Raw genomic sequence first — 23463 nt, forward strand, 5'->3', positions numbered from 1 at the left:
CAATGGGCCAAATCATTATGATATTTACATTTATGGACTGTCACCAGAGCTAGAAACTTCACCTAGCTCCTGCTCATATACCAGTGAAGTCTACATCGTCAAGGGCTGAAATGTTTGAGGTGACAAACCCCTGCAAACATTCATTCATCTGACTATTGAACTTTCTCTAGAAAACCCAATATTTTAGGAGTTTCCACAAAAATGAAGCCGTAGTAATCTAATCAGGAGTCCACTATGACTTGCACTATGGTGGCCACATTTCCTTCTGACAACAAAGGTTTAGGTTCCTTCTAAAAGGTTTCTTACTAAAATGTGTGTAATATTTTAGTGTTAGGCTAAGCAATAATGACCAAAACTTGCTCATAGTTTGAATATCTAACCTGTTGGAAAAAGGAGACGGACATTTTTCCTTCTTACCATCCAATGTGTGTTTGTATTCCTCACTCCCTAGGTAGGTATTTTTAACCAACTGTTTCCATCAAGCAGTGAATGCTAGAATTTGTATTTAAACATACACATGATAATAGTATTAAACATCAAGAAAGTTTGTTCCATGGTGTGTTCGGCACCACACAAGACATGTAATACTGTGTCATGGACCTAAGTTCAGTGGTCTATTCATTCCAATTTTCATCCAGTGGAACATCCCAGATCAAACAGTCACAGCCATATTTGGGTACATGTACATGGTTACACTGACTTGTGAGCCCCCAGAAAACTGCCAACATGTGAGGCAAAATTCATGATAATGATTAATGAGGGGTCCCCTTCGCATCATTGTATATGTGCACGCGTTTCAATTGTGACCCGCATGCTGAAAGCTAGAAACCATTATTGAAGCACCTTTCAAAGCATGAAGGCGATCTCAGTGAAATTAATTTGCTATGTATTTTGCTTAGTTTTAATTAGCAAAACGTTTCTTTTAATACAGGTTCGCCATTTGTATGAAGTTAGACTTAAATTTGTATTTTTACTCATTTTGTCATTATCTTTCAATTTTCCCAGGGTACTATTATTTCAGAATTTGCTCCTATCGATCTGTGATTTAATAAGTTTAGAAACATCCAAGTGTTTTGGTAAGAAGTGTAACATGGCAGATACATAGCAATTAAAGACCTCATTTATAGCAGCTCTGTTATGAAATGCATGAGAATGATATCAGGATACTGACCCCCGTTTTATGTGGATATGTTGGCTCCTGAGCCCTGGAGTAGTGAAATAAAAACTGCATGGAAACAAACCAAACATTTTAGCTTCATACAGATGTCAGAAGAGCTCATGCTAATACGCTGGTAGCTCAAACAATACTTACTCGTTTGTATATTTCCTGGTTATTTTGCTAGTGAAAGTAGAAGGACATTTGATTATGCATTGTTTCTGGAGGATATAGAGCGTAAGTACAAGTCGATTCACCAAAAAGGCATTGAAACTTACCTCATTTACTTGCATGCTATTAAATATTGAGCCACACCGATTCATGACAAAATTGGAGATCTGGAAGATAAAACATTTTTATTATGCTGATATGCTTATTAAACATCATACGAGTCATAAAGTATGAACGATAATCATCTTCGAGACAGAGTACTTTAACTCTATAACTGATGACATCTTGGGACATATTTACAATAGAATGGCGGAGCGCGGTATTGCACCACAATAGGTAACGCCATGCCCTGACATTCTGAAAACGCTGGGATGCGCCGTATTTACAACAATACGGCACACCCCTGCATTTCTCCTAGCGCTGGCGCTAAATTTAGCTGCCTGGCGCCAACATAGTGCCAGGGTGCCTGCTTTGCATAAAATGATTGTTCATGTGCAGGAAGGTGTCCCTTCCTGCACATAAACAATCACTAATTGCCATTTGTAACTTCTATGTGCGCTGCAGAATGCAGCATATATAGAGGTTGCAACTCGTCATTTTCTAATGATTGTTTATGTGCAGGAAGGGACACCTTCCTGCACATGAACAACCACTATTGGTGATGTGCTCTTTCTATGTGTGCTGCATTCTGCAGCACACATAGCAACCGCAAAAACGATGAGAAATTAATAATTTCTCCTTGTTGCGCCAGTTTACGGTCAGGTTTTCCCTGGTCTTATTTTTGGCGCTACCCTATATTTACGCCAAACTTGTAAATAGGGGCAGCATCGAAAAGCAATGGGTGTTGCGTTGGAACACCCACTGTAATATCCATTGCCTGCCCCTTTTACGCTAAGTGCTGCGTGAATAGGGGCATTATATATAAGACAGCGCTAAGCCACATTAAGTGGCTTAACGTCGCTTTGTAAATAAGGTGAAGGGGTTATAACCACCAGAACGTCAACAAAGAGATGGTCTGGTGGCGATAATCCCTTGTAAATATGCCCCCTTCTTTGTAGTGAATTCGCTCATTGACAGGGGGCCTTTTAGAACCGTTTTGATGAAATTGTGGTAAATGTCCAGGCAGTACAAGTGCAGCAAATGTCCAACGGGCCCAGTCACAAAGGCATTTTTGAGTACATAAAGCAGTACTCTTGTAGTACTCTTTTACACACTTTTGAGTGCCTCTGTGAATTAGCCCCAATACATCGCAAATGTGAATAAAATAGAAATATTCAGGGGACGTTCATTTGCAATTAATAGAATAGAAAGGAATGCGCCTTCTTTGCACTTTTACTAATAGGGAGTTGGATGGTTCAGGCCCAATGGCATCAAAGGCATATAAGAGTTTGTAAAAGAGTACCTGAGCAGCGCTACTTCCTGTACTCATAAATGATTTTGTAAATCAGTCCCTAATCTGCTAAATCTGGTCAGCCTTATGCTTGGTTGTGAAACACTGAATGCATTCTCTACTTGCATCTGGCATTCACCACTCATACACATAAATCATGATTACATTGTTGAGTCTGGTGCATTTTGACGTAATTGATGGCATCACTAATGATATCATACAATAATTAGGACACTTTCCTCTAGGGTTTGTGAATAAAATATTATACATCTGTGGACAATTTTCTGTTCACCTTTATGGATTACCCTCTTAAAGACATCATATGATTCACAATTATAAGTCAAGAGGTTGAAGATATATATTTGCTAATGTAAAGACGCCTTCTGTCATTCCTATAGACAAGGCTCGGTAGTTTAATACAATAGACTAGATGGGCATAATAGCATAGTACCTTAGAACTATGCTCACAACACCAGTATTTCACAAACCACCTTGAAGTGGGACATTCCTACATCCTACAATATTCAATAATCTGCAATGCCTCAAAATGTTTAGTGACGTTCTGGAAATAAACATGCCCAGTGTATAGAATTTGTCTATACCATAGTCTTACAACTATTTAACAAGGGTGCTGTGAGAAATCAGGTTGTTGGTTGAGTTGGTTAACCCTGCTTAACCAACAGCTACAATCCCTGCCTTGGGGAACCACAAAAGTCACAAAATTATCCTGTGCTTAACGATCTGATAGCTTGGCACAAAAACAGTCAGGCTTAACTTAGAGGCAATGTGTAAAATATTTATGCAGTACACAAACAGTAATGACGTGAAAACACAACACAAGAACAATCCCATACAATTTAGAAAAATAGAGTACATTTTACTAAGTTGTTTGACACACAAACGACAAAAATCCACCCAGTTACAATTTTTTAAACTTTAAGGTAAAAGATCAAGGCACCAATCGCGGACATCTAGTCGCACAAGACCGGGTGAAAGTCGTAAAATATGGCGACCGCATCAGAGCGCTAGTCTGATGCAGAAAGTGGATTGGGCCCGGTTGATGCTCACAACTTAGAAGACATTTCAGTAAAAAGTCTCTGAGAAGGTAGAAGTTCAGCAGTGAAGACTTGCAGGCAGTGTGTGAGGAGGAGACGTCATCGTTGGGGTGCTGCTGAATGAGGCTGGGGTAAAGATTTCCAGGTTCGAATGCAGTCTGCTTTTTGGAAGTCAAAAATCTCCAGCAGGGCGAAGCTGGAGGCTGTAGCCAATGAGGGGGCCACAACGCCGGAAACCTCTTTTGTGAAGGACCGCTGAACAGGATTTACTGTTGCGAAGAAGAACGTAGCAGGAGCTGCCATGAAGTCAGGCCAACTGGTGATGCACCTTGGGTGGATAGAAAAGCTGGTTGCTCCCGGTCTCCTCTCTATTCTCAGAGCAGTTTTTAGCCAAACATTTTCAAAGTCCCAAGTTTTGGATTATGGCTATCTGGGCACCTTTAACATCACCACCTGGGTCCTTGACTGGAGAGGCACCAGTTGGTGGGTTAGGACTCACTCAGCCAGAGTCATCGTGTGGGTTGATGGTTGGAGCCTTTTCTGTCCCTGAGGCTCTGATCAGGAAGCCAGCAACCTAGCCCTTGAAGTCAATCTGGAAGTCCTGGGTTCGAGATGTGAAAGAGGGCTGAAGCAGCAGGGCAGGCCTCTGAGGGTTCAAGGCAGGCTTCAGACAGCAAAGCAGTCCTTCCACGTGCAGCAAAGCAGTCTTCTGAAGAACACAGCAGGCCACAGCAGCAGACAGTCCTCTGAGAATTCTTTACGCAAGTCCACAAATTAACTGAAGAGTGAGTCTGAGTATCCTATCTTTATAAATGGTGCCTTCTTTGAAATAGGCGAAGTTTCTAGATACTTCCTTTTGAAGTGCTTGGAGTGTCCTACCTGCCCTGCCATGACTCCAGTCTGGCTGCATAAACAATGCAGTGGACACAAGTGTGAAGTCAGGGCACAGTCTATTCATTTGCAAGTGGGACTGTGCTCAGCTCTGCCTCCTCAGTCCTGCCAGTGATGGCCCATCCAGACACACCTAATCCCTCTATTGTGGCTGTCTGGGAAGAATAAACATAAAATGCAACTTTACCATTAAAGAAGATTTTAAATTACAATTTTTCAGACACCAAACATGAAATCCTCACCAGCTTCAAAAGTTAGCACTTATTAAATGTAATAAGGCAACACAATGTTAACTTATAGGACAAATTTGCCTCACAGTAGTGAAAACAAATCTGTGAGTTTTTCACTACCAGGACATGTCAAACTTAAAAGTACACGTCCAACCTTTTCAATACAATGCACTCGCCCTTTGAGCTACCTAGGGCCTACCTTAGGGGTGACATAAGTAATACAAAGGAAGTTTAAGGCTTGGCAAGGGGATTATTTTGCCAAGTTGAATTGGCAGTTTAAAACTGCATTCAGGCTTCAATGGCAGACCTGGGACATGTTTTAAGGGTCTATTTAAGTGGGTGCCACCATAAGTGCAGAAGGCCCACTAGTAGCAATCAATTTACATGCCCTGGGTATATAGTATATCACTTTACTAGGTAAGTAAATTAAATATGCCAATTAGGTGTAAGCTAATTTTAAAATGTTTTCTGGAGTGAGCATAAGCACTTTAGCACTGCTTAGCACAGGTAAAGTGCACAACAAAAATGGATTGAGCAAAATAGAAGGGTGAAGGTAAAACGTTTGGAGGAAGACCACCATAAGGCTGACAGCTCTAACAGTCAAATGCCTAGATATTCACTGGTGGTTAATGTTTTGTCAACAACAGTGTTAGCTTTCCTCACACATTTTTTTGAACAAACTTTGGCATTAAGCCACAACCTACTTTCAAACATGCCCCTGCAACCCACATCAGGTATACTCAGTCTTTACCTTGTTTAACATGGAGTACTTTTTCCACCCCAAACTTTTGTGATTTCTAAACAATGCACCATATGACTTTTAAAATGCACATTTACACTTATCTCCAGGGCTTAAGCTATTTCCATGCTATTGACCCAAACATATACAGTCAGGATCTCTCTTCTTTACATGACTATGGTATTATCACTGATTTAAAAAAATAGGGGAAGCTCTCCTGGGGTCATCGATTCAATGACCCAGGAGACTTACTATATTTTTTTATAATGTAGCTGGGGGGCTGCTACGCTCTCTAAACCCCTCTAAACATTAGATAATGGTTGGTGGTGCTCCTCCCAATTCTAGGTTCACCACCAGCATAAACGAATAACAAAAAAAGTCCTTGCAGGTTATTATGGTGGCCCTCTTGCATGGAGCAGTGAATAATAAATGAGCAGCTCTTGGTACTCATTTTTTTTTATTTGAGCATTTTTGAGCACCTACAATATGCCTAATGTTGCTGTCCATGGGGGAGCTTCAAGACCCCCGTGGCCCTGCTGCCTCCCCAGCCACCTGGCTTGAACCCGACATTTATTTATTAATGTGAGTGCCCCACTGTCCACCTGGGCACCTAAATCTTATTTTTAAACTTGGGGGTTGCAGTGGGAATGCCAATCCCCCTGCAGCCCCTGCCAGTGCACCTGCTAGCACCAATTGGGGTTCCTTTGCTCCAGCCTGTGCAGGGGAGACTTTTTTTCTGCTCCCAACCAGGTGGGAGCAAAGTTATGTTCCCTGCCTGTGAGAGTAAGGTTTATGTTTCCCTGTCCACACTGTCTGGGGCATGGAACAGCAGTGTGCCAGGCGATGGGTCCCCAGGACAATGCACCTATTGGGCACCAGAGAACGGGGAATGGGGGCCTCAAAACCCTCTCCTAAAAAAACAATCACTCTCAGGGAATTGTATCCCGGGGTCCTAAAAAAGTTGAGGGGAGGAGAACTGCATACCTTGTTCCATTTAAAGATATAAGCGCCGACCACCGGATCCTGGCCCAACCCAAGGATGGGCTTCTCCACAGATCTGCAGTTATGTTAAAAATAAATTAAGCTTTTGGACTCTCCACCAGGCCTAAGGGGGCAAGGTATCCCACCCCCTGCGACGCATATATATTTTTTTACCTTTTTGCAGGACAGGGGGCTGAGTCCTGGAGTCGTAAATTAGCTGCAGCCATATCTTTGTTGATGTGGTGGCATCCAATCAGATCTTGTCTTTAGATCCGTCGGAGATACAGATCCTTCACAGCGTGAAACATGCAAATATTTTGAACATTAATTTCTCTAAAAATACTGAATGGATATACACCAAATCTAAAAATGCACACTCCCTGGGCTTTGGTCTATCTTTCTGACAAATCATGTCGTTAAACTTTTTCAGCCGTTTGAGTGTAGCTGTGCCTAATTTTCCTATAGAACATCATCAGAAAAACGCAGTTTGGGACCCCTTTTTTCTCAATCCCGCTTGACGGATCACCCTAAAAATTTCCAGAAAGGAACTAAGGTGGATGAGACTTTTTGGGAACATTTTGTGAAGATACATGAAACTGTGCCAAAATTATTATCAACCAAAAACCCATTTCCTATGGAAACGTGTCCTAACTATAACATGATGATATATATTACCTAGTGGCAGTCGCCACTGGGTGGTTATAGTTATAGTTAGGACCTTTTTGTGTTGCTAATTACTTTGGCACCCTTTGCCAAATCTCCACAACACTTTCCAAAAAGGGCTGCTTGTTATCTAGTTTGTGCATCCGTCAAGTGGGGGCTGAGAAAAAGGGTGCTTCCAAAACACATTTTCCCCATTCGTTTTTCCATAGCAAATTTACACGCAGCTACAGCCCAAACCACTGAAATGGATTTACACCAAATTTGGCAGAAAGCTAGTTCTTGGCCAGAAAGAGTGCTTTTTGTGATTTGGTGTAATTCAGTGCAGTAGTTTTCAAACAATTAATGCTAAAAAAAGTGTATATATCACGCTACGAAGAGTCCACGGGGCTAACAGATCTCATGGTGAGATCTGATTGACTGCGACCAAATCAGCAAGGATGTGGCAGCAGCCATCTTAGGGGTATGACTTAGTCCTGAGTCCAACAAAAAAGTTTAACAAAAGTATTTGTGGGCAGGGTGGGGATACCCTCATTCCCCCCCTAACCTCCCCACGGGCTTGATGGTGGGGTCTGCGACCAAAAACATTTTTTTAAATTTTGCTGTGAATTTTGGAGGATCTGTAAATTTGCTGTAAACATTTTTGAAAAGCACGGATCCCCATGTGTTTCAAATAAATACCCCCTGGGGTGGGCCAGAGCATCGGGGTGGTACATACGCTAATTAGAGGGATGGGGAATGTTGCCTCGTTATCTTACTAAAGTGGAAGGGGGGCACTTGCCCCCCTCACCAGCCTAAAAGGACCCCAGGGACACAATACACTAGGGATATATATAAAAACTGAAGGGAGAGGGCACGTAGCCCCTCATTCCCGAGCCTAAAAAGGCCACAGGGACCCCATCCCCCGATGCTGTTATTTTAATATAAGACAGGGGGACTGCATGGCGCCCCTCCATGAGCTTAAAAAGTCCCTGGAGACCCCATCCCTGGGGCTGCTAGAGACTAGATGGGGAAGGGTGCCACGCAACTCCCCTCTCAGAGCCATACCGTGGCCCCAGAGACCCCATCTCCCAGGCCAGCTCAGGGACAATGTGCCAGGGTCCCCAACCTCCAGGACACTGGGAAAGACTAATGATCCTCCACCTAGCGGGAGCACAAAGCAGCTTCTGCTGTCAGAGAGAACAAAACTTTGTCTCTAGAGCAGGTAAAATATACAGAATTGCTCCTGCCTGGAGGGAGCAAAAGAAAATGCTTTGGTGGGGTCAGAGCAATGCTGCCTCCCTCTGGCCCTGGGTCTCCCCACTCAGCCCCCAATGAAGGACCTCCTGTGCAGTGGCCCAGGTGGGCAGCTCCTGTGCAGCCCCGAAAAATGGGCCACTTACAGAGAGCAGGCAGGGCTTGAAGTACTGGGTAGTTTAGTCCCAGCGGTGCAGGGGCACACACCCTATGACTTCTGGGTTCACCCTGTTCCAGACCTACAGAAACACAGAGTCTTCTGGGTGAAGTCAAAGATTCGTTTATTGGCTGCAGACCAATTACAGGTATCCTAGAAGTACAACAGCGTGTATGTTCTCAGGAGACTGCTGAAAATCATAGGAACGGGCTTCTCCTTAAGTACAAAATATCATGCTCCAGGCACACATTCCTTGGTTTACGATATGGCCATTATAAGTATACATTACAAACGAAAAAGCAGAGTCATGATGACCATCCCACATTCCAGTTCGGCCAGCCCACAATGATTTACACAGTAAGGTTCAGATCCCACATTTGATGTCAATAGACCCCCCAATAAACATGAGCATCTCCTGTTTTGGGAAACAAGTCATAAAGCAGGAACAAGCAGGTGTGGAAGAGATTAGCCGGGGGATTGTATAGAATGAAAGGGTTTTATGACGGGTCAAGCCCTGATGCTAATCACAGGTGGACGGAGGAAGGGGAGCTCGTGAGACCGGTTTGACCTGGGGCAGCAGAGCCAGCTGCCCAGGTCACAGAGAAGTCAGAGGAGAAGCCCATGTACTGTGAGGCCCGTATTTACTCCATTATAGCCTATGTGAGGGCAATGACAAGATGGCCACTGCTTCCAAAATGGAACCCGCATAGTGAAGCAGAATAACGTGTACACAGTGCATTCATAGCTAGAACGATATATAAAGCACTCGTACATGCCGCATTTACCATTTGCGGTTTGCTAATACCAAGATAGACAGGGGTAGGGCCCTGTCCCCTACGCGGTCCCGAATATTAAAGTACGACAGACCCTCCTTTTGCCCTTACATAGGCAATCACTATACTCATCTTAATCCGAGTCTAGGTCAATGTTCACGAAGTCATGGAGATGTTGCTGTAGCATCATCCTATTACTTAGTTCGTCCCTCGATACAGGTTTCCTTACACATAAGGTAGCACAGAGGCCACATATCGCAGGAGCACACTGTATGCACAGACAGAACAGGAAAAGAATGGCTAGGATCATTCCAATGACCATCAGAACTTTCCAACCCCAGGCAGATATCAATTCCCAGAACCACCCCACCAGTGACCAATCTCCCTTATCCACGTGTATGGATTCAGATATTTTATGGAGTTTGGAGATGGCTTGATACACTGTTGGAGCATTATCTGGTATGAAAATGCAGCAACTGGATTGGATGACCTTGCATACCCCACCACGGTCTGCAAGAATAACGTCTAGAACCATGCGGTTCTGCAGAGTCATAAGGCGATCCGCTTGGAGCTCAGCCGTCAGATTACCAAGGGCACCAGCCGTTACATTGACAGTGGATTCAACCACACGAGTCAGCTGTCTCAGGTTCCTACTATTGACCATAGGTCCCCAAAACGGCAGGAAACCCAAGAAGAAGTCTCCCGCTTCCTGACCGGCAGTATCCTCCTTACTAACCACACCTCTCACAACTCTGGTCTTGTGATAGTCAGAGGCAGCAGTAAATGTCGGCGGTAGCAAGTTCGCAATATAACATGTGCCCGAGAAATCAGGGGGCAGCCATGTATATGCTCGGTCATTACAGATGAAATATGTGCCCTTGGCAGCCAAAAACGCAGGGGAAAACTGTGACGGGAAGGTGTACGTTTCAGTACAGTCACTCCTTCCCAGTTGAGCTCTAGGATTCTGACCATTACCCTGTAAGCAGAACCGACCCATGTGGGGTACAACCCAGATTGGAGATGAGATTTTTCGCTGTCTTTCACCCAGACTAATACTATACCCCGTCGCGTTCCATCCTACATAAGGTCTCAACTCTTCTTTGGGAATGGACGAGTATGCATCGATATCTCTACTCATATCGGCAACTCCTTTTATCAAAGCCTTATTATTGGTGATAGGTCTGATGGAACGCGGTTGGCGAGGGGAATATGTATCTAGAGCATAGAGAAACATGGTCTGGAATGCCCATGACGATCCATTGTAACTATACGGCAGCACCAGGTAGGGAATACCCTTGTTAATGGTATGTGGCATTAACCCGCACACCCAGCAATTGGTCGTATTCATTACTAGTTGGTGCTGGTGCAAGAGTTGGATAAACGAGTTATTTACGAACTCTGATCGTCTGGTCTGTTCGTGCTCAGGCAAAGGGTGAAAAGAGTGAGAGGAGGCAGTAGAAAGAGGTATAGGCTGTTCAGTGGGTTCAATGGGCTTTTGAGCGGAGAAAAACACAAATCCTACAATAAACATTATTATGCTACACAGTGTAAAAAGGCACAAAAAGACAAAACATTTACTTTTTACAATTCTACACATCCTTGCGTTAAAGTTCATTTCCTCAATCGGTCTCTCCATCTTAAAAAACTCCATCCTCTACTCGGGCCGCTCGCGGCGGATGAGTTTCTTCTGCTAAGGAGTACGCCTGTCAGTCCAGGGAAACGCCCTAGACCAACCAGAACCGTTGACCTAGCGTCTTCGGCCTGTACCCCAAAGTCTTGGCACCGCGACCCTGCGGCAGAACCCGGATGGTGGTTCGAAAAACAAAAATCAAGAAAGTCCTTCAGATGGGAGAGCAAAAAATGTTAAAAAGGAAATAGTGAGGAAATCTTTATTTGTCCATGGGCCTAGGTCTCAAATTATAGCGGAGACGGCCAGGTGCTGTTTGGTCTTGAAACAAAAGTTCAGGCTCAGTGGTGTCCAGTCGATTTGATGGTGGCACAGCTTCCTGCAGAATATTGTCACTCTCTTGGTCTGAAACTGTGTCTTTTATGCGTGCGTCACTGAATGGTACAAAACGAGGTACAGTGTCCGTCTCAGAGTCGGCGATACCCTCCTTGACCCACTGGTCATATGGCAGAGGCAAGGGGACTACTTTGCAGTGGGTACCATGGATCCAGTGTTTCTTCCCTTTTACTCGCACTGCTGATCTTGTCGAAAGAAGAACAAGATGAGGGCCGATCCAGCGAGGCTCGTCGTTGCTCTTGCGCTGGAAATTTCGGACTAGCACCCACGTACCAGGGTTGATAGGGTGTCCAGGAGTTTCAGAGGCTTGAGGGAGAGTATCGTGTACCTGTTGGTGCAAAACACGCAGTTTAACAGTCAAATCATACAGGTAATCAAGCAGTACTGGATGCTCTATCTCACTGAACTTCGTAGGCCTCGGTACACCCCATACGTTGGCCGGACGGCCAAAAACTACCTCGTAAGGACTAAGTCCCACTCGTGAGTGTACGGTCATTCTGGTGGACAGGAGTGCTAGAGGCAGAGCGTCAGGCCATTTAAGACCGGTGCTCGCCTGGATTTTGGCCAGCTTGAGCTTTAAGGCTCCATTGTAGCGTTCTACTAATCCAGCTGATTGGGGGTGATTTGCAGCATGGAATTTCTGCTGGATGCCTAAACCTTCACATACATTCTTCATCACTTTACCCACAAACTCACTTCCATTATCACACCACACCATTCTTGGCATCCCAAACCTAGGGAAAAACTCTTTCACAAGGGCTTTAGCTGTGGATAGGGCAGTGTTATCTTTCAGAGGATAAGCCTCTATCCATTTTGAGAAAGCACAAACAACCACCAGTACATATTTCAGGTTGTTGCATCTTTCCATGTGAATAAAGTCCAGCTGCAAAACTTCAAATGGACATGATGGGGGTGCAAAGTGACCAGCTGGAGTTGGGGTTCCCCTACCAGGGTTGTATTTCAGACATACTATGCAATTCTTGACCACATTCTCTGCACACTTGGGAATCCCAGCATTCTGCCATACTGGAGCCAACAACTTGCATATACCTTTCGTACTGATATGTGCCATTCCATGTGCCATAGTAACCACTGGAAGCACATATGCATCAGGCAACAACCATCGCCTATGTTCTGTCAGATCAATCCAGCAACCATTCTCATCCAACTTACCCATACTTTCTCTCCACTTGCTTAACTCTTCCTCTGTGGCTTCAGCTTGAAGCGACTTCACACTCTCTATTGTGTTCTCACACATTCCCACATCATTAACCCATCTTGCGGGCCTGCAACATACATTCTAGTCTTCACATTCTGTGCTGTTTCTTTCGCGGTCTCATCAGCAAACGCATTCCCACGTCCAACATCATCTGTGACTTTCCTGTGCGCACTGCATTTCATGATCGCAACTTGCAACGGTAGGGTCAGTGACTCAAGGAGATCATTCACCAACTTGCCATTCTGAATTTTAGCTCCATGCGACGTCAGGAACCCACGCTCCTTCCACAAACGCCCAAAATTATGAGCCACGCCAAAGGCGTACTGGCTATCTGTGTATATATTCACTCTCATTCCTTCAGACAACACACATGCTCTCGTGAGGGCGATTAATTCCGCTGCTTGGGCCGAATTATGTGGCACTCGTGCAGTTTCCACGACCGTGTGCAAAGTCGTGATAGCATATGCAGCAGTCGTGTCACCATTAGGGAGCTTGAAACATGAACCATCTACCCATAAAGTGCCATCACACTCAGTCAGGGGAGTATCTTTTAGATCTACTCTCCCTTTCGTCTCTTCTTCTGTTCTGAACAGACAGTCATGTTGCTCAATCTCATCTGAGTCTGCTGGAATTGGCAACAATGTAGCTGGATTCAGCGTATTGCATCTCTTTATGTGTATGTGATTTGCTAACAGTGTAAGCTCATAACCTGATAATCGCGCACTAGTCAAGTGTTGTGTCTTGGTCCTATTTAATAATGTGTCTACAGCGTGTGGAACCATAACAATCAATGTATTGTCCATTACCAAACCAGCAGATTGTCGGATAGACATCGCTGCAGCAGCTGTCGCTCTCAGACAGCTTGGCAATGCCCTCGCTACAGGGTCCAAGGTTGATGAAAAATATGCGCATGGGCGCGGTCTGTCGCCAAAAGGCTGTGTTAACACTGACAACGCACATCCATCTTTCTCGTGAACATACAATGTAAAAGGCTTACTGTAGTCGGGGGTACCCAACACAGGTGCTGAACATAATGCATTACGCAAGTCCACAAAACTTTTCTGGCACTCTTCAGACCATGGGATAGGATTCGGTGTGTCTTTGCATGTTAAGGCTACTAAAGGTTTTGCCAATAAAGAAAAACTAGGGATCCAATGCCTACAGTATGAAGTGATGCCCAAGAAAGCACGCACTTCTCTCTGTGTTCTTGGCACACTCAACTGTGCAATGGCTTGAATTCTTTCTGGGGTCAGTTTCCTTCCCTCCTTCGATAAGAGATGACCTAAGTAGGTCACTTCTTGTCGACAATATTGCAGCTTAGAGAGAGACACTTTGTGATGGAAAGCGGATAAATGACGCAACAGTGACAATGTGGCTTCTTTACAGATCTTTTCAGTATCCGCAGCGATCAGTAAATCGTCCACGTACTGAATCAGGATAGCGCCACTAGGTAAAACAAGTGCATCAAGCTGCGCTTTCAAAGCTTGACTATATATTGATGGACTTTCACAGTAGCCCTGGGGAGCGCGTTTGAAGCGGAAGCTTCGGCCTCCCAGACTAAAACCAAAAATATCTCTGCTCTCTTCTGCAATTGGGATGCTAAAGAAAGCATTCTTTAAATCAATCACTGAAAACCATGCAGCAGAGGCTGGAATCATCGTTAACAAGGCGGTTATATCGGGGACAACCGGAAACTGTGGCACAACAATCTTATTAACCTCTCTGAGATCGATCACAAATCTGTAAACAGGTGGCTGTGAAGGATCCGTTCGTTTTAAGACAGGTAAAATCGGACTATTGCAAACGTTGCCTCTTGTCTCTTCAATCACACCCTTATTAATCAAGTCGCTGACAATGTCTAACAATGCTTTCTGCCCTTCATTAGAGATCTTGTACTGGGGAATACGTGGCAGTCTGACATTAGCCTTTAAAGTCACCACATATGGCGGTATCTCCAAGAGGCCCACATCATTGGGACCAGTAGCCCAAAGGGCATCCGAAAGGGATGACAATTCAGGCGGCATTGTGTTTTTAGACAAGTACATTGGGGAAATCACTTTCTTGCCTAATGTAAGTTGTACTCCTGAAGGAGAACAATACAGTGTAGCGTGCAATCTTTTCAACAAATCTAATCCCAGCAAATTCTCACCACAACCTGTTGTCAGAATCAGGGGTGCTTTCAGCTCGCAAGGTCCAACAGAAAGTGACATGGGACTAGAAATCGGGTTCCTAACTGGGGCGCCAGAAAAACCTACCGAAACATTGATATCGCCAGACAAAGGTGCGCCAGGGAGTTTTGAATGCATGATTGAACTCTTTGCAGCACCAGTGTCTAGCAGAAAAGGCTCCGTTACATTTGCTGTAGTTACCTCAACATACGGTCCACTCTGATCCACTGGCACTGAAACAACTCCCTCTCTCTGTCTATGGCTGTCCTAGTAATCATTACTTTCTGCATCACCGTCCTCTGCATAATAATCATTATTATAATACTGGGCCGTATTACTAATCGCGTTAGCTTGCTGATCAAAGCTATTGATGGTATTTTGAGGCGGCAGAGGACGCGCGTTCTGGGGAACACTCCCACGCCCTCTGCCTCTAGGAGCCTGCTGACCACCCCTACCTCTTGCGCCATACGCATTACCGTTCCGCTGCATTAATTTAGGGCAACTATATTTATAATGACCTTCCTCTTTGCAGTATGAACATTGGTTGGGACCTACAGGAACACGTGGTTGATAGTACCCGTTCATTTGCTGATTGTTCTGAAACTGTTGGGGTTGGTGATAGACACCTTGTGGTTGCCTATAATTATTCTGACCTGCTGTAAAAGGACCTTTGTCTTTAGTTCCTTCGTTTTCTTTTCTGTTCTATCTTTCTCGTCTTTATCTCTATTTTCATAATACTGTGCAGTAGCCAGTATTTGCGCTGAAGAAGAAACAGCCCAAGAACTTTCTGAATCTTTTAACTTTTTACACAGGTCAGGAAGTAAATTCTGCACAAACTTATCCACAAACAGCCGTTGGCCACCCTCAGTACTCATATCCTGCCCACTGTGGTCAATAAACGTTTCTTCAAACCTAGTAAAGAAGTCTGACACTGTCTCATCTTTCTTCTGCTTGCATGCAGATAACTTGTCCCAATTTACGCGCATCGCGGGCATTATTGTCTTCATATACGTGATGATTCTACCAGGCAGTTCAGCTACTAAAGGTTCTGGTTTCGCACCACCAGTTTGTCTAGCATCAGCAGCAACAATGTTAGCCCATGTATCCCCTAGTTCTGCATTGTGATCTACATTACGAATTGATCCCCATAGAGGCTGTGGAACAACATTACCAAACAACATGTCTATGTCGGCCAGATTCATAATGCATGACCCTGCCGTCTGTGACAACTCTTTATAATAACCTGCTGGGTTTTTACGGGGATCAGGCAAGGACTGCTTAAGCGCTAACACCTCAGAGCGCTTCCATGGAACATGCACCCAAACACGCTGGAAATGCGCTGCCACAGCGGGGTTACCACCGGCTGCTGCAACCGCTTCCTTCTATACCGGGGGAACTTCTCTCATAGGGTATTGTCGCGCTTTTACCTTTTTCCCCACAAGGACATCTTGTTCAAACAATGACTGTTGGCAATCATCATTCCTAAAGGACAATACGACCGCAACTGCTTTATCTACTCCACGATCCACAATTATACCAGTTCCAAAATCGAACCTCACTCTACACAATTCCTGCGGGTTCGGATTTTTACCACTATCCTCCAATTCTTTACAGAGAATTTCGCACATTTTCTCAAACACATATCTCTGGTTTGGGGCATCCCATTGATGGAAAACATTGACAACTGATTCCACATCATACAGTGAAGGGAAAACAATCCATCTACGCGCCATGTTATCTATTACCTTTTTCTCGTCAGGGTTAGGCAATTGGCTGCGCTGTAAACCAGGAGTCGCACCAGATGACTCAAAGAGGGGCGACATTAATGTAGTAACCACATTAGCTAAGCGCTGTCGCGCTGAAGGAGAAGCTGAGGCGAGAACAGGGGGAAAAACAGAGGGAAGAAAAGAGGATGTAGAGACAGGTACTGGAGTGGTGGAAGGAAGAGTGTCAGGGGAGGCAGCTGCTGTATTAGGCAAAGTCGCAGGAAGTGCGGGGGCAGTTGGAAGCACAACTGGCGGCCCTTGAGAGGGCTGCGCTACATGGATAAGAGCCGGCTGCAAAGCAACTGGCGGTTGCGGCAAGGCTTGCAGTATATTCACTGGAGGTGGCATATTTACAAGCTGGGGAGGCGCCGTGGCATTTTGAGCATACGGGGGTGGCGAACTCAATAAATGTGACATCAGGGGATCTTTCTCCTTTTCTTCTAACTCATTCTGCTTAGAATGTGGTAAGGCTGGGTAACATTTGTCAATCCCTAACTTGCGCTGCCTATGCAATTGCTCACTCATCTGCTCCTCCTCATTGTCTCTAAATTGTACAGCTGCTTGCATTACTGTCATACCTTTCTCTCTCTTATTCTTTTTCGCTAGCTTAATTTCCTTTTGTTTGGCTTCCTTTCGCCATAAGCGGAAAGAGTCAAACATCGCCGGCCGGGCTTTCTTCTTAAACAATTTAATTTCCAAATTATCTAAAATATCGGTATCAAAACTACCATTTTGGGGCCATTTTAAAACACCATCTTTCCTGGTGTAGTGGATCCATACTTCGTTATATGCAATGGGGCCTATGCCATGTTTTACATAGAGCTCATAAGTTGGAGTTCCAACCGGAGGAACCGGACATGATTCCTCTAGCTGGAAATCTTTTCCACAACCCAAACAGAATAATCTACCAAATAGTCCAGAACCAGGCATCTTTGCTCACTAGTCTAGATCCAAACGTCAAAGGATTATCGATTACGATAGTCTCGTGAATACACGAGTCCTCTGGCTTTGGCATTTGCAAACTCCAAAGTACCAAATTACCAAATCAAACGATCCCGAAGGATACCAAAAACAAATGGGAGACGCTCCACTTATACTTAACTGAATATTGCTGATCGATGGCGTCACCAGAAGACTCTCTCGATTGTTTCGCTCTCTCAAATTCGTCAAGGGTCCAAAACAGGTCGATTAATCAGGGCAGCAGTCCTTCGTAGCCGTCGGGACGCGGAGAACCTCGCAGAAAAGACTTTCGGACCACGTCGACATGCAGGGGTCGATGAAGTGGCGGCCTTCCTCCGGAATTTCCACACGAAGCTCCTCACGAACCTCTGGCTTGGACTGGTACCGCTGAAATCGTCCCGAGTTGGGCGCCAAACTGAAGTACTGGGTATTTTAGTCCCAGCGGTGCAGGGGCACACACCCTATGACTTCTGGGTTCACCCTGTTCCAGACCTACAGAAACACAGAGTCTTCTGGGTGAAGTCAAAGATTCGTTTATTGGCTGCAGACCAATTACAGGTATCCTAGAAGTACAACAGCGTGTATGTTCTCAGGAGACTGCTGAAAATCATAGGAACAGGCTTCTCCTTAAGTACAAAATATCATGCTCCAGGCACACATTCCTTGGTTTACGATATGGCCATTATAAGTATACATTACAAACGAAAAAGCAGAGTCATGATGACCATCCCACATTCCAGTTCGGCCAGCCCACAATGATTTACACAGTAAGGTTCAGATCCCACATTTGATGTCAATAGACCCCCCAATAAACATGAGCATCTCCTGTTTTGGGAAACAAGTCATAAAGCAGGAACAAGCAGGTGTGGAAGAGATTAGCCGGGGGATTGTATAGAATGAAAGGGTTTTATGACGGGTCAAGCCCTGATGCTAATCACAGGTGGATGGAGGAAGGGGAGCTCGTGAGACCGGTTTGACCTGGGGCAGCAGAGCCAGCTGCCCAGGTCACAGAGAAGTCAGAGGAGAAGCCCATGTACTGTGAGGCCCGTATTTACTCCATTATAGCCTATGTGAGGGCAATGACAAGATGGCCACTGCTTCCAAAATGGAACCCGCGTAGTGAAGCAGAATAACGTGTACACAGTGCATTCATAGCTAGAACGATATATAAAGCACTCGTACATGCCGCATTTACCATTTGCGGTTTGCTAATACCAAGATAGACAGGGGTAGGGCCCTGTCCCCTACGCGGTCCCGATTATTAAAGTACGACAGGCTGCGGAGGCCTTGGGGCTCCCCATGCCACCCCCTATAACAAAAAGCAGTGGGTGTCCTGGGTGGGACTGGAACAGGGTTTAGGGATTTTGGTTGCTACTCTATCTCACAAGGCTTACGTGGATGAGCTTCCTTGCATAGAAACAAGTTTCAGATCACATTATTACTATCATCTCAGTAGGCATGATGGCACATATCTGGTTTTCAGCACCAGTGTTCTGTGTGCCAATATCTTTTGTACAATGATTAATATTCAGCTGGGAGACATTGTTTCCAGAGTTGTTCTACTCTTTAATTTGTCAATTGCTCCACACACCTTCCTTATTTTCTTATTCTTTTTATCGGTCGTCATGCACATATAAATCTAAACCTTTTCCCCTCTTCTATCCCTCCTCTATCCTGCTCAATCCAAATAATTGACTAACATATCCACCACTCAAATTATTTTTTTTTTTTACTATATTACCACTAATCCTCTATGGGTACCAGAGTAGGGTGCTACTCACCGAAAAGCGCTTCAACGCCTCGTCATAGTTAGTAAGCGCTATATAAATGCTATTACAATACAATACAATATTTCAGGCCAACTGTGAACATTTTAGATTTGCCAAATATGCATTAATCTCCATATCTTCTTTTCGGATCAGCGCAACACATTTGGTTGTAACTGGATTGAAAATGTTCTTTTATTCCGACTGCAGAGATCTATTCTTTAGGTTGAATCGTATGCATTCAATGAAATATTTTAATCTCTTTTGGTTATTGCCTCTCCATACTGAAATAGGTTTTCTGGTATATTGAGATGTTTCTATAGATATCTTTTGGAAGATGCTCATTACCTCAATAGAGTTTCAGACGTGCATCGATTCTATTCATAAAGCTGACCTTCTCATTAGGTTCATTATTCTCTTTTCTTCAGCACATATAATTGTTCACCTCTTCATTGACTGTAGTTCTGTACATTCCACACTCTATTTGAGGGTTTGCTGTTTTTGCATAAACAAATATTGTACTCTTTATTTAAGTTTAAAAAGTTAAACCCTAATTTAGAGTTTGGAGGGAACTGAACATTCTCCAATTTCTCGCAGCTACTCTAATTTTATGTTGAGAGCCACTGGCTGAATTTCCTCATACACACAGGATCAATTGTGCAGCAATTCAGCCAGTAAATAATTCTACTTTGCATTGACAGCTTCAACCAGAAGCTTTCAGTTTCCTAAAAAAAGTCTGAAAGGGACACTTAGGGCCTAATTACGACTTATGGTGGTGCAGACAGCTCGCCACCGCCATGCCCTCGCACTCCCAAGAGTTGCTGCTGTCCGCCAGATTACAAATAATTATGTGGTCTGGTGGGCGGGTGGTGTGGTGGTCCCACTGCAGTGCGTATTTCAAAAGCGGTGGTGCCTGTGAAAGAGGCACTGCAATAAGAATGCCACACGAGGTTCCTGCATGGTATGGACTCGAAAGTCCATTCCATGCAGGAACCTGGGTGCATGCACACAGAGGGGCACACGTTGTGCCCCATGCATCCATCCCCAGACTGAGGGGGCACAGGCTGTCCTGTAGGGCCCCCTCTTTGTTTCAGCACTTCAAGCCTTTTTATGGGGGAAAGATCTCCATGAAACTGCTGTAATATGCATAGCGGTGCTGCAGCGGCACCACCTGAATATCACTTAGCCCCCTGATAGCTGTGCCACTGCCAGCGAATGGTGGTTCCCTGGCGGAACTGGCGGTTCAATTACGGTCCGACTGTTCAAGTCCTAATAGGGCGGTCGGACCAATGGTGCACCAGTGGCTCAACCACCACCGCTGCGCCACCACGGCCCGACCGGTCTTGATGGGCATTTATTTTTATCCAAAGAAAAAGTATAACATTTCTCCCCATTGCTCATACTTCTCTGTATATCGAATAAATATGATATTCTCGTCATTTTCTGGATAGCCACTTTTGGTACCTTTGTGCCTACTGTAATACTCACTACATCATGCTGCAGCATTTGTGCAGTATCTGTTTCGCGCCCAGTCAAATCTGTGCTCTAATCCAGATGTATCAATCCTGGTTATTGTTTGTATATATTGTTTCCAGCCTACACCAATTTGCCAATGGCTTTATGGAGCCATTCTTAGGTATATATTCATAGGCAATTGTGTACATTACAATATGCACTTCAGAATTCTGCCTGATAACCAAATTAAAGTTATTCAACTGCATTGTACACTAAGGGGTTCATTACGATGTTGAGTGGAAAACCTCCTCCCGACGTCGCAATCTTCTCGACCCTGTCGGAACCCTTCAAACCGACTCGGTCGGTTTACATTCCGAATGACCAATTACGATGTTTGCGATCAGAACTTCAACTGGTCGGTCATTCTGAATCGGTTCAGACTAGCTCTCGAAGTATTCGAGCTGGTCTGAACCACATCGTGCACCTCTACGGACAGCGTTTCTGACCGACTGATTACGATGTTGAGTTCCAACAGCCTTTACGTGTCACCCTGTCCGATACGAAAAGGCTGTCAGAAAGTGACTATGGGGGCCCCAAGCAGGGCCCCCTTGTTTCCGCGGTCTACAGTTGTTGGTCGAGGGGTACCTAAGGGACCCCCTTGTAAAACCCTGCACTGTGTGGCAGGCACCGTGGGGTGCCTGCAACAGGGTGCAGGGTTTTCTGCAGACACCCTATTTCCCTATAGGAGACTGTGTTGTCAGGTGGAACACAAGCTCCCATAGGGAGCAGTGGAACTCCGACTGAACAATGTTTGGTCGCATCGTAATCGGTCAGGCGGAACCACTGACCGCAAGTCGGTCGGTCACGATTCCGAGACGGTGTCGGGCAGAAAGTTTCCATCCGATATCGTGATGGGCCCCTAAGTATTGCTATAAATGTGGGGCATGAATTGTTGAATACTCAAGTGTTTGTTCATTCATATAAATATGCTTGACTCCTTGAAGTAATTGCTTCACTAATATTGTCTTTTATACATTGTTTTCATTTAGTTTGAATTTTCTCTTTAGATTTGATTCATCTCTGTCCTCCCCATCTAAGCTCTGGGGCAGAAACATCAACTAATAGAGTTGTCGTTCGACTCATATGATCGGTACAATTAATGAGCTTATTCTTACAGTTGATATTTGGATATAGAATGCTTTCCACTACATTAACTGTGAAAACAACTTTTATTTAAAATATGCATTTCATTTTTCCCCCTTTTTTGTCTAGGAGTTTTGTCATTTTGAAAATAATGGGTCAGATATACCATTTACTGGTTGCAAAGTACTGCTGGCACTGGACCACTAAATATTTTTACGAACTGGCTACGTACCCTTTGGTCAGTTCATAAAAAACAGAATCATGGCCTGGGGGCCGATCAACCGCTGACAGTGACACGATGGAAGATGGACATGGACTGGTGCTGCGCAGCTGAAAAAACAATTTATGAGAGCAGGGGCTGCTCCAAAAAATGGGAAAAAGTGTGGCAACAGTGGGAAGTGTATAGGGGCAATTGAGGGGTACCAGATTGCTACAATGGGTGGGGGTGGATGACTGTGGGTGATATTGGGTGGGAACCTGCGGGGAATGTTGACTACTTTATAAACGTCCGTCTGTCAAAGGAGTGTGAACTAAAGATGACATGTATGTAGTATCGACCATTCCCTTTTGTAATGCTGTACATTACTACTGACGACTGTTTAATAAAAAGAAGTTAAAAAAAAAAAAAAACGAATCAGATTGAGTCACAATCCTACCTACTTAATTAATATTCATTAGGTACGCCACAATTTGTGACTCAGTTTGATTGGCTACAATCACAAGGATGGTGGCCTTCAAGGGTCAGCAGGCCACCATGTCTGTGATTGATTTTTAATAAAGTAAACTTTGAAAAAGAAAATGCAGCACATTTTTTCTTAAAGGAGACAGGGCTGCATTTTTTAAAAATGTTTAAGTGTTTTACATTCATAAATTGGGAAGGGCCCCCTCCCCCCCCCCCCCCCCCCCCCCCACGGACTTTCCGGTTTCTGAATGGGTTAACACCTCCTTTGAGGTTAAATTTCAATGTTTTGCACCCGGATTTTGGTTGATAACCGTTGATACATAGGATTCCAAATGGGTATTTGGAAACAACGCCTACAAAACCCCCTTCCAGATACCGGCTCGATATATACATTCAGGATTCTATTTTAGGAGTCGAAAGATCTCTTCAAATAGGATTAGTACATGTGAAATCTATTTTAATAGTTGTAAACGCTGAATTGGAGCATTTGTGTCTATGAAAATGCTTAAGAAATCTGGTCTATTGCTGTTTTCAGTGCAAGGTGATTTAGGAAATAGTAACTGTAGTTCCATGAAAATAACATTTCGCTACTATAAGAGAAACCCTTGGGATTTCACATAAGGAAATTGTTGTCTCAACCCAGATTCATGGCATACAGTGTCTGTTAGGCTGTATCAATCTGACACAGCACCCACAGTTTATCAGCATTTGCTGAATTCCTACCTCATCAATATTTATGAGGCAGAATTCCTTCTGCAAACGGTTGTAAATGTTTGCAAACGCAGAGTTGGAGTCCTGTGATGATAGTCCTGTGAAGATTCACATTTGCAGAGTGCCAGAAC

General features: G+C 44.4%; 1 protein-coding gene across 1 annotated transcript in view; it reads right to left on the reverse strand.

Annotated features, from left to right (window-relative positions):
* Window positions 1-23463, reverse strand: part of NMS (neuromedin S) — a 367775-nt gene that overhangs the window by 124822 nt on the left and 219490 nt on the right. Inside the window, exons 4-5 of the mRNA XM_085623803.1 lie at window positions 1435-1494; window positions 1313-1339 (exon numbers count right to left, since the gene is read on the reverse strand). Coding sequence (XP_085479929.1) covers window positions 1313-1339; window positions 1435-1494 — 87 coding nt within the window. The remainder of the gene's footprint in view (window positions 1-1312; window positions 1340-1434; window positions 1495-23463) is intronic.

The sequence above is a fragment of the Triturus cristatus genome, chromosome 8 (genome assembly GCF_964204655.1).
Source record: "Triturus cristatus chromosome 8, aTriCri1.1, whole genome shotgun sequence".
Classification (NCBI taxonomy): domain Eukaryota; kingdom Metazoa; phylum Chordata; class Amphibia; order Caudata; family Salamandridae; genus Triturus; species Triturus cristatus.